At 47.9% G+C, this 16,729-nt stretch overlaps 1 protein-coding gene across 7 annotated transcripts in view; it reads right to left on the reverse strand.

Moving 5' to 3' along the window:
* The window catches only part of DIP2C (disco interacting protein 2 homolog C), a 212,566-nt gene extending 196,494 nt beyond the window's left edge, over positions 1–16,072 (reverse strand). For 3 of the 7 annotated variants that reach the window (XM_039870941.1, XM_039870938.1, XM_039870931.1), the window contains exon 1: positions 9,879–9,906. In XM_039870941.1, the coding sequence (XP_039726875.1) occupies positions 9,879–9,891 (13 nt within the window). In that variant the 5' untranslated portion in view covers positions 9,892–9,906. Of the gene's footprint in view, positions 1–9,878; positions 9,907–10,405; positions 10,544–15,870 lie in introns of those variants that run through there. The other 4 variants (XM_039870924.1, XM_039870936.1, XM_039870927.1 and 1 more) reach the window with 4 other exon arrangements.
* Between the last annotated feature and the right edge of the window lie 657 nt (positions 16,073–16,729).

Below are 16,729 nucleotides of genomic sequence, written 5' to 3' on the forward strand. Positions count from 1 at the left end.
CCATGAACTTGCTCAGAAAGTGAGAAGGTTAAGTGAGGTCATCTCCAAGGTTAGGGCCTCACCACAGACAGAGTTTACCTTTCTACTTGGAACCACAGTTATATGTCAGCCCTGACAGTCGCTCCACTGGACAGGATGGACACAGAGAAGAAACAAAGGAGTGCACCCCATCACTCACATGCTCCTCTGAGAGCCAGGAAGTCCCAAATGCCATTGTCCTATTAGGCTGGCTGTCCCAGGCCCCATGCCTCGGCCAAAACCAGCCAGGCCCAGGACTAGGGTCAGGGTGCCTCGTCCAGAGCACTCTGGACTGCACCCCAGAGCCCACAGCCTGCACACTGCTTGGTGGCCACACTGAGGAGCCACACCCAGCACAGCTGGCCTCCGCCCTCTGCAAAGGCCCAAGGCCCAGCCTCCCTGCACACCCAGGCTCCTCAGCCCCCACGGCCCCCTCTTCTGACCTCAGAGCCCACCCTGCCAAGGTCACTCATCTGGCAGCAAATCCACATGGACTCGTGGTAGGTCCTCAGCTATTTGTCTTTTCCATCAGCATTAAACTTCCCCCCAGGCTTATGTCCTATCTCCTTCTGGATTATAAAAACAGCTGTCACCACTCCCATGGCATTGAATACAGAATTCGCTCTAAAAACTGCTAATGAAACAAATGCTTAAGAAAAGACAGCCCAAAGCTCTCACAGGGCAAAAGCAACCTCTACCTAACTCTGGAACCACATGGAATTATACTGATTCTATTTGGGGGATAAGTTCGCATATGCGCACTTCTACCTGAGTGCACAGCAATATGGGGGTGGGCACATTCGGCCACTTACATGGCAGCTATAATATTAAATAGTAAACAAGCAATATTTCAAACCTACTCAATTTAAATCCCCAGGGAGCATATTTATTGCCAAAGGAGTCTATCCCCTTAAAATTAGCAAATATCTCCTTTAAGGACTGTAGAAATTCTAAGTATAAAACAAAACAATGAGAGCACAGCTTTCAAGGCATGACAAAAGCCAGCTGCTTCTGTCAAAAGGTCATCCACCTCCAAACCTAATATGTTCTAATTTTCAGCTGCTGTTCAGATGAAAGTGTCTTTGTCACCAGCCCAGTGGGTTACAGCAATACTGTAAATAACTTTACATATTGTATCCACTTCAATGCCAGGTGTTCCCAAAGGCTAGGGCCCTCAGGGTCACTCACGGTGACAAAACACAACCCACGCTCAAGTGCCAGGGAAGGCTGCTTATGTAGCAACGTGTGACTCTGTTTAACCACTTTGCATATGACCAGAGTTGAAACAGGCTTAAGCACACGTGGGCTGGTGGAGTCATCGATGGGACACAGAAAGGTCAGCCAAAAAACCACGGGACGAGGGTTAAAACTGTCCACAGACAGCCCGCAAAACAGGTTATACCTGGGCAACTAAAATTTGTTTAGCGCTATCTTGCTCAGAAAGAAAAAAAACTCCTTTCCATGGGTCAAGGAAGATTCGCAGCAGTCAAGACCCTCCCACCCATCCCCACCCCCACACACCACATACTGAGGGCCTCTGAGTCAGAAAGAGGACCAAATAGAAGAATGGAGGGCGAGGAAGGAAAGAACATGGGAGAAACAATGACCAAAGGAACCGAGAACAAAATGAGGAATGGAAATTAAGTACATGATTACGGCTCTCATGTCACAGAAACCAAGAGCTGGTCTAAGTGACGAGTGATGTTAACACTTTCAGTCTATCTTCTGGAACATCTCATATGAGGATAAACCGAAAAATAAAATTAATTCACAATGCAGTGTAATGATTCAGCCACACATAACCAAATTCATGCAATCCACTGAAAATCAAATTGTACTTTTCTTTAAAAGTGGATTATTATGCAGACAGGGAGCAAAGTCAGATTTAAAATAAACTGGCAAATGACATTGTTTCTAGTCATTCTGATAACCTGGCCCCAAGCTAGCTCTACCCTTCAAGCTAGGCCAGGATTGAACGGCTTTCTCAGCTTATAGAATAGGTATATTCGTAAATGTGCAAAACGGTCTGAAAACAGAGTTAATACTCCGTGTTCTCTGTCTAAGCGAGTGGTGTGGTCTCCAGCGTGTGGGATGCAACCGCTCCAGTTTCTTCACAAAGTCCATGGTAGTGATCACACAGTGCAGAAAACCACCATTGTCCTGGGGTTTATCCAACAGAACGGGGAAAGTCCTCGGGGTCCTGATGCTAGAACATCTGTCTGTGTTAGCAAGGAGCTCCATGCTTTCTGACTGAGGAAATGGGATGCTGTGCTGTGCAAAAACAGTATTCGAAAGGCGCATATTACAGAAAAAGGCAGCGCACACGTGCAGCACATACAGTTACCGTCTTGGACACACAGATTCAAAAATCTGGTGCAAACGGGAATAATCAGGGCATAGGGAACGTGCAGACTAGTGAGGATATTCTAGAGACAATATCCCATGGTGGCCACAGGTCACACAAAAATCTGATCCACTCTAAACACGGCTGTTCCTGCCAACATTTACCTGGTTTAAGTTTTTTTTTTTATTTACTTAAAGGAAAGGAAGCTACCAGATTTGTCCTAATGAGATTCCCTAATCGCTTGATTATTTTCACAATTATGAATAATCACCAAATAGCTTCCTCTCAAAGATCTAAAAATAAAAATAGGACAACAAAAGAAAGCCTAATCCTAACAACTTTATTAAGCAGATTATAGTTATGAAAATACAGTATCCTTTTTGAGACTACAGGTTCCTAAAATGTCTTTTGCAGACCTCTGTATAGGCAAACTTCAGGGACATTGTGGGTTCGGTTCCAGACCACCACAAAAAAGTGAGTCGTGATCTTGCTACCAGTGAAGGGTCTTGCCTGCAATTTGTAAAAAGCCCAACACTTGTTAAGCACAGTAGAACCAGGTGTGCCCATACCAGTAATAGCTAGTAATAAGTCAATTGTTACATCAGGTAGAAAAAATATATCATTTAGGGTACATGAAAGTAAACATAAAAAAGAAAAAATCACATATACCATAAAACTCGCCATCTTTTAAAAAAGTCTACATCCTACTTTGGATCTGCCTGACTTACTGTACAAGGGTGGGCCTATCATCCAGAAAGCTGAAACCTGAAAAGTGACTGGCAGTGACATCGGAAAGCTCCAAGGGCAAAGCAGATGACTGGGGCTTAACACTCGCCCCCTGGCCTAGGCAAGCTCTCTGAACACTTTCCTAAGAAGTTGTAAGACAAATGTAATTTCACTCAGGTCATAAGTGCTAAAAAGTGATACATGTCAGACACCTAATGCAGCACGTCACACACAGGGAGCAACCAGGGAGTGGTGGCTACAGAATCACAGATGTGTCCTTCACCACGGAAGAGGACACGGCTCACGCCAAAGAAAGACGTCTATTTGCAACATCCGATTTAAAAATCCACATTACGGACCACTCATTCCAACAGGCACGACACCAGTGCTCTGGGGACAGAGATGAGCATGGACCACGTGCACTACCTATGGGCCCATCCCCACAAGAGCTGCAGATGCTGAGACGGATACTTTGCTCCATGTCACATGAAAAATTGACCGCTTCATGAGCAGGGGCCGACTGCCTAAACATGACCATCCTGGTTAGCAAGAGGGAAGCTTGGAGAGAGGTCATTCTTCTGGTTGAGATGCTGAAGAGGTTATTCCTGGGACCTCACTTAGAATATTTTTTTCCTCGAAACAACATAACCAAGATTTAACAGCACTGTTGTCTCTAGACCAAAACCATGAAGATTTCTGATAAAAAAAAAAAAAACATATTATATCCAACCTCCTGATTCTAAAGGATGCTGTCCAGAAAAGTTAACCCAAGGGGTTACATTTCTTGTTTATCTTCCATGAGAAACACAGGAAATTTTCAAGCAAACAGAAAATGTGAAGAGTTGTATAGTGGACACCCTGTACCTTCGCCCTGGAACAGCGGTCCCCAACCTTTCTGGCACCAGGGACCGGTGCTTCTATGAGAATCTAGTGCTTGATGATCTGAGGTGGAGCTGAGGTGGTGATGCTAGCGCTGGGGAGCAGCTGAAATACAGATGGAGCTTCGCTTGCTCACCCACTGCTGTGCAGCCCGGTTCCTAATAGGCCATGGGCCGGTACTGGTCCATGGCCCACGGGTTGGGGACCCCTGCCCTAAAGGACGGATTAGATATTAAATGTTAGGTTCTAGAGGCAGCCAGCTAGAAAAATGTGCGGCACAAGCCTCTACCTTATTACCACCAGGTGGAAAGAAAATGCCGGCGTCTTCCTCACTGACTTGCTGCTCAAGCTGGGGGTAAACTGCTGGAGAGGGGGCATCCATCCCCGATAGGCCTGCTTAACAGAACCCCTGAGAGCACCCACGACCACCACAGAGCTCCTGGCACTGGTCCCAAAGAAGAATCCCCAATTGCCGCTCAAAAGCAAGCCAGCTCACTTGGGGTACTGACAGTGTGTCGGGAACCAGGATTCTAATGCTCACGATGAGTTCTAATTGTTTGAAATCTAGTCTCTTCATATGTACAACAGAGAGAATGTCATTTTCTTGGAAAATATTTTTAAGGACTAAAAAAGATCAACACAAAAGCAGCTGGAAGCTACAAGGCCCCACACAATTATAAGGTTTTATATCTTGATTTCAAAAAATGCTCGTGTTCCAAATACTGCTCCCCAACCCATGTCATCTTTCAAGAATAAGTCATAGTTATCAAAACTTCCCTATGACCCCCCTAATATAGTCAGCCCTGTGAGCTTCCTACCTCTGTAAATATTCTCAACCAATAGATTGCCACCACCACGAATGGCAGAGCCACCCAAGGAACCCTCACACCCCTGCCATCCTCTGCCCACATCCCTCCCCAAGGCCTTGCTCTTCAGTAGTCACAGGAGACAGAACACAGCACAGCACTTTCTAAAAGCCCCTGTCTGACTTCCATACTTTCTACCGAAGGCAGCTTTCATCCAGAATCCTATGTTTCAAATGCTAAACTCAACAAGTCATCAAGGAAGCAAGCAAAATTAAGGTTACTTCCTGCCCTGTGTCACCAGCCAGACCTTCCTACTAACAGGGAATTCTAAATCCCTTATTAGTATGAGATTTAAATAATAATTCATCACCATCTACCAGGGGAGCGGAAAGAAAAACAAATTCTACTTCCTTTTCACATTACTTTGTGTATAAGTAACTAAATGAGAAATTCTCAAAGTCTGGACTCTGATTTCAGCAGCAAAACAACCCTAAGCGCTATTTCTCATGTGGCCCATGTCAACGTTGTGGTGTGTGGGGGAAGGCCAGCCACTGCAGTAAGACTACATTCACTGGCGCTAAGAGCAAAATGAAACAAAATTTACCCAACACAGCAGTCTCACTTTTGCCAAATTGATACAGTGCTGCAACAGTACCCTGTGGGCAAGAGGGAGATGTTACCATGCACACCAGTATCACTTGTAAGAAAGTTTCAGCCGCCGCAAGTAGATATATTACTTCCTTTGCTTTAAATAAGTGTATATAGTGACTTAAGTTTAATGGCATTGCGCCCTTGCTTAAATACCATCTTAAAGATTACTTTATATTACTAAATTTCAATAGCTTTTAAGCAGCCATTATATTTGCCCCAAAACAAAAGATGTTTTTGAAGCCTGATAATGCTCACTTAAGAATCTAGCATAAAGTCTGGCTCCACCTTATTACTTCATGTTACTCTTAATTCTTATACATAATTGAAGCCATAAGTTCTGTGACACCATTAAGTTCACACAGGGGCGGGGCTTAAAACTCTATCTCTGGTTTTTATTTTAAAGGAAGTCGCTTATGAGAATCAATAAGAAAAAGATCCACTCAGGCAGAAAAAAAAGAGCGTAGATGATAGAGGCCCTGCTCAACCCTCTGGCAACCAAATAGAAGATGTGACAGAAACAAGGAGCAGCAGCAAGGAAAAATCACCTGAGATCTAGAGGAACGAGCCACAGGACTAGGGAGAAATCCAAGACATCGCCCCGCAGCGGCGGAAGGGAGGACGGGGCGAGGACACGGGGCTGCCCAGTCTCCAGCGGCTGAGGGGGCGGAGGCCACCGCAGTGGCAGCTGCGGACGCCTCTTAAAGGGGCCGTGTCCAGGAGCGGATTTTCATGGTGACGGATCTGCTCGCTCTGAGCACCAGTGCCGGTTTGGCTGTGTGCAGGGGGCACCAGGGACTTACAGGGAGACGTTATCGGAGTGAGGGCAGAGGGAGACTCACTCTGTAGGGAAGTGCGGGCGGTACCCATGGTTCCCCGTTGAGCCCTCCCCTCTCCCTGTGCACGGACTCAGCGCTGCGCTCGCTGAGACATCATCGAACTGGATCGCTGAGGTCGCTCCGCCCAGAGGATTCCCTGAAACTCCGCCTCCCCCACCCCGCGGGCCCGCCCAAGCCACATCCAGGTGTATCCTCAGCAGTCAGGTGCTCCTTGCTGAGCAGCGCCTAGATTCAAACTGGTGGCAGCTGGCCTGTTTCTGGTGTGGCCTTTTGAGGCAACTCTAACCGCAGCTTCTGTGGATTGTTGGCTGAAGCTTAACAGGTGGCTCTGGAGGGGCACAGGCTAGGGCTAAATTTGGCCTGCAGCCGAACCCCTCTCAAGACTCTGCCACTGGACGACTACTACACAAATCCACGCTAAAGACTGGGAGACTTATGAGCTTTGCTTAGTACATAGAAACAGATGCGGAAAGGCAGCCAAAATGGGAAGACAAAGAAGCAGAAACCATATGAGAGAACGGAACAGAGATCCAGAAATAATGGAATCAAGTAATCTAACAGATGCAGAGTTCAAAACACTAGTTATAAAGATGCTCAACGAACTTATGGAAAGTGTAGATGAATTCAGTGAGAACTTCAACGAAGAGATAAAAAGACATAAAAATGAAAATGGAAATTATAAAAGGGAACCAGTCTGAAATGATGAACACATTCTCTGAGATGAGAAGTATATTAAATGAAATAAACAAAGTGAATAAAGAAGAGGATCAAATGACCTATCTAGAGGATGAGAAAGCCAAGGACACTCGATCAGCATGGCAAGAAAAAAGAAGCCAAGACTATAATAATTTAAGGAGCCTATGGGACACTCTTAAAGGTAAAAAAAATATATATCCATGTCATAGGGGTACCTGAAGGAAAACAAGATATTGAAGAGCTATTTGAAGAAAAAATGATGGAAAACTTCCCTAACCTGGTGAAGGAAACAGACATAAAACCCCTGGAAGCTCAGAGAGTCCCAAAAACCAGAAACCCAAAGAGGCTCACACCAAGACACATCATAATTAAAATGCCAAAGGTTAAATACAAAGAGAGAATCTTAAAAGCAGCAAGAGAAAAGCAGTTAGTTACCTACAAGGGAGCACCCATAAGACTGGCAGCTGATTTCTCAAAAGAAACTATGCAGGACAGAGAGTTTGGCACAAAATATTCAATGTGATGAAGACCCAAGATCTACAACCAAGAATACTTTATCCAGCAAAGCTATCATTTTAGAGTTGAAGGACCGATAAAGAGCTTCCCAGACAAAAATAAGCTAAAGGAATTTATCATCACCAAGCTGGTATTTACAGGAAATGTTGGAGGGACTTCTTTAAGAAGAAAAAACACGTATCAAAAACAGGAACAAAGAAGGGTAACAACTACATTCCTATTGACAAGTAACTCAAATGGAAAAGAATTAAATGCTCCAACCAAGAGATTAAGTGACTGAATGGATTAGAAAACAAGACCACTACATATGCTGCCTACAAGAGGCTCACTTCAGATTAAAAGACACACACAGACTGAAAGGGAGGGGATGGAAAAAGATATTGCCTCGATGGACCTAGAGGGTATTGTGCCAAATGAAGTGGGGCAGATAGAGAAAGGCAGATATCGCATGATTTCACGTCCATGTGAAATCTAAAGAAAATCAACAACAACAACAAAAGCGGCAGAACAGACATGGAGGTGCAGAGTGCAGCATGGGGAAGATGGTTAATAATGCTGTAATAAACATGTAAGGGAGAAAAAGGGTACTAGATTTAGGAGGGTGATCACATTGCGAGTTATGGGGATCTCTGATCACTATGCTATACAACTGAAACTGGTATATTATTGCATGCCAACTATAATTGGAGAAAATGTATTGAATTGCACAATGTAAATACAAGCAACTAATTGTCTATTATATTTAAATAAAGATAAAAAAAAGATCTCATTCACACTCACAACCCGGAAGGTGCTAACCCACAAGAATGCAAGGGGCTCATTAGAATAAAGCCCCAGGACATCTCGGTGTTCAGCAAACTGCGGACAGGGCCTCAGACCACACTGCCACACCACAGACGGATTCTGAGTAGGAAGTGGTCTGGCCTCTCAGAAATGCCCTAGGCTCACATCATCCCACCTGTGTGGTCTGTCAGCCGACATCCATGTGCATACGTCACCAGACACAGGCACGAGGAGAACGGGTGTCAGCTCAGCTTCGCTCTATACACACTGACGGCTGAAGGCCACGCACGTCCAGGGGAAGACGTCCTAGAGTCACAGCCACGGAGTTCTGCACTTCACCGTCAGTCAGCACGGTGAGGAGGAGAACGCTGCAGAAGCTGTTCCAGCAGCTGCTCCAGCAGCTCCTCCAGCAGCTCCTCCAGCAGCTCCTCCAGCAGGCTTTGGGAATGACTCTGATTGGAGATCCAAACGTGGTCCCGAGGTATGCTGGGACTAGAACCTAAATAGGACGTCAGTTCCAGAAGCACCTGGAGCAGAACCTGAGCTAGGACGTCCTTCCTAGATACACCTGGAGCAGAAACTAAGCTAGGAAGTCCTTCCCCAGCTTTCCTCTTGAAAAGTAAATGGGGCTAAAAAGGGGGCTCACAGAGGTAGTGACTCAAAGAGGCCACCAGGAAGAAACAAGTTTATCTTTCAAAAAAAGGCACTGCAGCTCTGTAGTCATCCCAGCCCATGGTAGATGGTCAGGTAACTTCGGAAGTGGACCCTCCCAGCAGACCAAAAGTGCCTCCCCATGACCTGCCTGAGCCTGGGGTGGCTCCTCCTCCCACTTCTCCTAAGGCTGCTCTTACAGACACTGTAACCCCAAATCACCTGGACAAACTGGAATGAGGGAGCTTGGCCGAGCACTGGGAGGGCAAGGGCGGAAGTAGATATTATGCAGGCAGACACTGTGACACTCACTGCCTTACTGGTCCTCGTGACCACCCCGTGGGAAGGGTTATTAACCCAGCTGACAGCTGAGGAAACTGAAGCTGGGAGGGACAAGCAAGCTACCAAGACGATGCTGTGAGTAGTGGGACCAGCCGAGCCCTAGACACACACTCTGATGTACGAAAAGCAGGAAGGGGGCTTCTCAATGGATCAGAACTTAAGCCCAGAGAAATCTCAAGATCCTCTCACAATCCCTGCAAATAGGAATTGGAAGACCCAAAGAGATTCAAGAAGTACAGAAAAAGGTCACCCCCAAGTTCAAAATGTATTTTTGTACTTCAATTCCCAGTGTAATATTCCCAGCCCCCTCAAATTGATAGATCCTAAGTGAATCTGTCCTTTCTAAAGCATCTGGCCAACTCAAAGATTTCATCTGTTCCTGTCTACTGACAGTACCAGGCTTTGCAACTGCTCTTAGATACACTTGACATTCTTACACGGAGACGTATAAGCTCTATTTGTCAGCATACGAGTGATTGTGACACAGCCATACCTGGCCACGCTCTATTTGCGATGTAACAGATCGTTCCCTATTTGTATTCGTTTACTCATAAAGAAGACCCAGATGCTTCCAATAAGGTTAGTTAATAACACAATTTACATTTCCATTTTCATTTTAGATAAACTGACCTATAAAATCCATCTTGCCCAGGAAGCATCTCTTGGTACCTCCTTGGAAGATGGTCAGGGTAGAGCCATGCCATCTTCATCTTTATGGGGAAGTGAATTCCAGCGTGGTGAGAAGGGGCACTGGGGAATAAACAAGGATTCAAAGATGCTCCTGTTTTTCCTGAGGATGACAAAATCAAGAACGAGGCTCCCTGTGCACGCAAGGAGCGACCAGAACAAATTCACAAACACTGCTGGGAAATTTAAGATAGTTCACTAAGGGCCTCTCACCTCCTTAAAGCCTTATTTGCTTTACGAACTCCTGACATATGGCAAGCAACATATATGAGACGTTTGGTCAGAAGATGACTGGAATCACTCTCTGCACAGGACCGAGTGTCCAGAAGTTTGACTGCAGAGGCTCCCTCCCTCCCATGCTCTTCAATCTTTTCGTTAGGACACAGAAACGGTTCCAAACTAATAAGCAAGAAAAAAAAAAATGATTTAAAACAGCAGCCCAGTAGAAAAAGACCTGTTTTTCCTACTACCAATCAGAGTCCCTCCGTTCCTCCTCGCTTGGAGAGTTTTCTCTCCCGATTCTTCAGACCTGCATTCCTGGCCCAGAGCACATTCATAAGTAGCTCTCGCAACTTGCAATTCACACAGCACCAGGAGCCCACTTTGCTCTGCAAGATATCAACAGAATATTCAAAAAACAGAGTGCAAAAAAAATCCAACAGAACTCAAAAATAGCAACTCCCCCCCAACAACGACAACAAAAAAAGGTTGCTTATAATTTTGACTCCCACAGCTCGCTATCGGCATTCCCCCACCTCATTTGTCTCAAGGGCTTATTGAAAGTGATACCACAAGTAGGTCCCAAAGGGACGAGGGCAGTCCCACGTCACACTGGCTCCTGTACCCCACCCCATGGCTGGGACCCCCAATTTGCCTGTCTTCTCTGATGTTATTATTATCCTGTTTATTATCCTCAGGAACAAATGGGTGCAATTATTTCTTTTGAGATATGACAAGTTTTTAACCCTCTCACCAGAAAGAAAAGAGCACTGACAACAATGGTAAATAAACTGTATGGCACACACACAAAAAATCACAAAAGAAGGATAAAGCAGAGGAATAGAGAGAGAGACCGGAGGGTGAGAAGAGCACCAGGGCACTGAAAAGTGGCCAGAAACCAGTCACGTCACCAGGAGCACCCTCCATGTTACAGCCGACGAAATGTCCCCTATTCCCAGGATAAACACTGACGTGAAAAACTAAATGAAGTCACTGCAAGCTAGAATTAGCTTTTTTAAAAAGGTGTCTGAGTAATTATGACAACTAGAAATGATCTCGATAATATGACTAGGATTTGAACTAGTCAGTCCATACATACGACATCAAAGCTAAGGTGACCCAGTATATTCTCTCTGCAATTCAGAAGGAAGCTACAACTCATCCCCCAAATCACTGCTTTAAAAAAAAAAAAATCAGCTCTAAAAAAAGAGAACCATTTGAAGAAGGCTGGGAGGAGGAAGACAAGAATGACTCACAGCATCCAACAGCTTGTAGCCTCAAATCATAACAAGAATATAAAACCCGTGGCCCAGTCTAAAACCAAACAGAGCCGTTGTTAAAGCTTTAACCTCACAGTTCAGACCTAAGCAGGACCACAGCACTGCGAACATCTGCGAGCACTTGGAACAGCCTTACAGGTCTGTGCCTTTAATGTGTGTGTGTTTACTTGCCTAGCTTCCTGGCTAAATTTGACATCTGTATTTATTCATCAAGAAAAAACATCAAATGTAACCACGTTCATAACTCTGAAGAACTCTCAGAAGTCAAGTCTACACATTCAATCCCACATATATCAATGCTGCCATTTTGAAATTTTTTAAACGCAGGTAACAGTATTTTAGATTTATCATGCCAAGTATTCTATTTCCTTCACTGCGATGCTTACAGCTATCTGTGACACCTTGGAGATGGATGCCACAAAGTAAACCAATTTTGCTAAGGATCCCGAGGTCCCCATCCTGCTTGAGTGGCTCAGTGCAGCCCCACGGCCAATACCTGCTGAATCTGCTGGCCCCGTCCCTTCCTCCTTGCCCATTTACAACAAATTATCAATGAGACTCTGGAAGAAAACATGTTTTCACATGGTTATTTTCTAGAGTCAGCTGTTTCCTTTCAATAAAGAGAATATACACCAAGGTTAGGTGACGGAAGAGACGCTGTGTCTCCTCTTACTGGCTTTGGAAGGTGGCTCTAAGCTTTCAGCTCTGGCAGAGCTGTTAGCTCTGTAGCAACAAGGACCTCCAGGAAAAGTGCAGGCGCTGGGAAGGGGATGGGGGCAGAGCACAAGTAGTTTAGAGCTAAACATATCTGTTATCTTGTGCCCGATAGCCCTGAAAAAGCGTCCCCCCGCCCAACACACACACACGGATTCAATCTACAAACCCTCCAAGGCCATCTCTTTAAGATTTGACTCTTCAGTGAGGGAATAAGCAAGATACTTGTGGACTATTCGCCTGCAATTAAAAAATCAATTATTGTTCCTTTGACCAAAACAACAGGCTGACATTTAAATGAATATTCACCTCCTTCCTCAAGCAGCTTCACACTAAGAAAATGTTAAATTGGACTCTATGACGGAACATAACACCTGAAGTAATCTGGTATATAAACTAGCAAAGCAGGGCATGAACTGAGTGACTCCCATAAGCAAATGTTAGGAAGTACGCAGGCATACCAAAATTAAAAAGCCACAAAGGGTAAAGCATGGCATATATTTTTAAAAGCCATCTCTTCTGCAAACACATCACAGGCAATTTCCCTAAATTCTACCAAGATAAGAATCCAGCCGCTCCTGAAAGCGTGGGGAGAGTGCCTTCTGTAGCTGCAGGTCTAGGGTACACAGCCCAGGAACAAGCGTCAGCTCACAGAGAAACTGATCAATTTCAATCAGCCGAGGAATTTTTTAAAAATAAAGCATGAGTCTGTGTAGTAGTTTTCTGTTTCCTTTCTACTTTACTTGGTATTTCCATCTAAAGTTTTTCCTGAAGCCAAACAGTGTTTATTCACTTATTAATGAAATTATTTGGGGACTGTTTTAAAGCCAAAAAAAAAAAAAAATGTCCGATTCCACAAGGCAAGAATGGAGGTGAGAGAAGGGAAGAAAAAATGGTCTAGGAAAAGGCGTGTCAGTCACTGCACCTGGTGCCCTGCAGCAGCCCGCTCACTGGCTGGCCGCCTCCCAGGCAGCCCCAAGGATCTGAGAGACCGACAAGCCCTGGCCCCACACCAAGGGCTTTAGCTGCGGTGCCCACAGGAGGGGCCGCCAGCCCCATCTCCCCAAGACACTCCTGTTCTTTGCTGACAAGGCTGGTGCACGGTGAGGGGAGCCCGGGGTAGCCGCAGACGGGAGAGAAACAAGGAGACTCCCAGCAGAACAGGAAAGTAAACTTCGGAGTTCTGCAGACAATGGCCCAGTGAAGTAAAACACCACGGAGTCCCTACATCAACACCCAGCAGACAACGCGAACCAAAACCGGCCCGGCTACAAAGCCAGGTACGCGACCGTTAACAAACCCTGGCAGCTGCGCAGGAACTCCGAGAGAGCGGGCCACTGTTTTTCCAACCTATATGATGTGCTTAAAATGGAATTGTTTTTCCACCCTCCTCTGCAAGAACTGAGCACTGGAAATTCCACATGTGTCCACAATATTTTCTGACATTTCCATAAAATGATGAAGACTAATTTAAAGAATCCTCTCCCGGTGAATCCTGATTGGAGAGAAAATGTGAAGGCAATACACTAAAATAATTCAGCATTAAGAGCTGTTTTTACTTTTCACCTCCAAAGTGTGTATGCTGAGGGATTTTTTTAAGTTCCAAAAGGTAGAGACACAGATTTCTGATCCTTCCAGTCTTTGGTTTCTCTTAAGCAATGCTAGAACACACGCTGGTGCGTCTAATTTAAGCCAGTAAAACTGCTCCAGGTGACTAAAAGACCTGAAATTCCATGTGACCCTAGAGAGTAGCTCCATCAACTCAGCCTGGACAGAGCAAGTCAAAGGTGACACAGCTAGTCGTTCGGGACAGCATGGTAGGGCTGAGGCTGGGCAGCTGACACAACCACCCTCTGGTTCTTTCATCCTTCAAGGTTCAGGCCAGGTCTAGCAAGGTTTACGTAGAAAGAAAAATGGTAATGTGCTTCCTGCACACAAACACACACCTCTCTCTGCCCAGACACTTAATCAGAGCTCATTAAGCCCTTTAAAAAAAAAAAAACCACCATTAGACACAAGGTGTTCTTGGAGAATAAGGCTGAGTACACATTGGTCTAAAGTGGCTTTGCCATCCTATGGGCAGCAGGAACATATTACTCGCCTTCTAAGAGCAACGGCTGGTGACAGGTGAGTGCCATCTAACAGGTGAGTGTGCCCCCAAGTACATGTTCATAAGCGACTGCTCCCAGCGCAGCAGGGGCCAGGACACACGTTCTGAGCAATGTCCCAGCTTCCAGGCTGACAGCACACGGTGAACAACCCAGTGGAGCTCAGGTGGCTTCGGCCTGAAATTATTTGGGGACCGTTTTAAAGATGGGGTGTCGACACCACAGATTGGGTGTCGACACCTCAGTCTGATGCGAACGCAGCAGAAGTGCTTGTTTGGAGATACCAGGTGAGTGACGGGTGTTGTGGATCATGCAACAGCGGTGCAGGTGAGAAACCAGAGCTCGGAGGGACTGCTAGCTGAGGGGGAAAAGCACTCTGAGCAGGGACCCAAGCAAGGAAGTCGGCACCTGTGTGCTGACAGACTGTCCCTTCCAGCACTCTGTCCACGGCGCTCACTGTACCGCCAGCGTAAATCCAGGGTTCCCAGGTACAGGAGGCCCTGTATGTCCTGCCTCTGGACCCCCACATCTTCAAATGGCTGGAGGGGGGTAGCAGATCACAGTATCCACCTAGCTTAGGGAATACTGCAATGCCCTGCAGAGCCCCAAACCTGAAAAAGAGCAACAGTCCACAGGAATCTGAAAAGGCAGCTACCACCACACCAACAGCCCCCAAGTTAGTCCCTTCTGCGCCGCAGAAAGTGTTAAAAAGGAAAACAAAGTCAATATCGGCTCCTCCCAGCTGATGAAATTGGCACGAATGAATTTACTTTCTGGCTGCTGGCCCTCACAAAACCGTTACACACACACACATACACACACGCACACGCACGCGCGCGCGCACACACACACACACACACACACACACAAAGTTCACCACGCTGCACTGCTCCAAATATAAATCAGAGACCAGCCGGCCCATCCCCGCCCCCACCACATTAGCGGCCTTTCCAGGGTGAGCCCGGTGAATATTGTAGTTATATTAAACATTAACATTTTGGAACTTTAGTGGGTTTTTTTTTTTGACATAGCAAACCCTGATCTAAACTTATGACAGTTGAGCACATGATCCCACCATTAAGAGCAAATAAGAAACCGTACATAACACTCCATGAAATCACGGTTGCAAATCTATCACCAGTTCCAAATACGAGCGGGCGAACGCGAGGCACGGAACCTGGCCTGAGGGAGGTCTGAGTCTCCCCACCCTTCGCATCCCTACACGCACGAACAATAGTAGCACCACCTTCCCCAAGCAGGACAGGCCGTTTGAAATCCAAGATGCCTGGCACAGCAGGGATCAAACCCTCAAATCAACGACAAGTTTCGCATTAAAACAAGGCCGGGCACCGCAGGCCAAGCGCCGGGGAGACGTCCCCAGCCTGGGCCGCGGGGGCAGCGCGCGGACGCGCACAAGGACACGGGCCCGCCAGGCCGGCAGCTCCATCCTGCGCCCCAGGCCCCACCGCAGCGCTGCCGGGCAGCGACACGCAGCGGCCCGGGTAGGGGCCGGGCCCGCACCACGGGGAACCCCGCGCCCCAGGGACCCGGCGCCCGCCCGCCCCGCAGCGGCCTCCCAGCGACAGCGCGGCGCGGCCCGGCCGGGCCTGTTACCTTCCGACAGCTCCAGCTCCAGCTCGGCCAGCCGCGCCCGCACCTCCAGCGGCAGCGCCATGCCCTCCAGGCTGCGGTCCGCCATCGCGCCGCGCCCGCCTCTTTGTTCCAGGCCGCGGCTCGGCCGCTCCTGCGCCCGGGACCCGCACCGAGCGGCGGCACCGGGCGGGCAGCGCTCCTCCTCCGGCGCCTCCTCCGCGCGGCCCCGCAGGGCGGCCTCGCGCCCGCGGCCCCGCGGCCCCGCGCGCCCCCGGCCCAGCGCGGTCCCGCCGCCGCTCCGAGGCTCCGCCGGGTGCTCCCGGGTGCGCGCGGTAGCGAGGCCGCCAACAGGGCGGGGGCTGCGGGGCGGGGGCGCGCACCTCGGGCGGGGGTGGTAGGTCTGCGGCTCAGTGACAGTGCGCGTGCCTGAAGCTGGAGGTTGGGGAGGATGGGGGCGCGCACCGGGGCGAGGGGATGGAGAGGGAAGGAGCTGCGGAGGGGAGGCGTGCACCGGGACAGAGGAGGCGGGGACTTGCGGGGTGCGCAGAGAACGAAGGGTGTGCGATGCGGGGGCGCGCGCCAGGACAGGGGCGCGCGCCAGGGCGGGGACAAGCGGGCCGGCGCAGCGCGCGCTCCCGAGGCGCGCGCACCGGCCCAGCCGGCCCTTCCCCGCCCCGCCCAGTCCTCGCCTCCCTCTGGCTCAAGGCAAAAGAATACCTGCTGGAGCCCCGGCTTAACGCAGATTGAAACTTAAAATGTCTGGGTCTTCAAGAGGTGATTTTTTTTTTTTTATGAATAGTTTCTTTGAGGGGACCTAGGGGAGACAAAGTGGGCCACGGAGCGAGTAGCCGGCTGGAAGTTCCCAACTCTGCATGTAGAA

Source organism: Pteropus medius, unplaced genomic scaffold, assembly GCF_902729225.1.
Source record: "Pteropus medius unplaced genomic scaffold, Ma_sr-lr_union100, whole genome shotgun sequence".
Taxonomy (NCBI): domain Eukaryota; kingdom Metazoa; phylum Chordata; class Mammalia; order Chiroptera; family Pteropodidae; genus Pteropus; species Pteropus medius.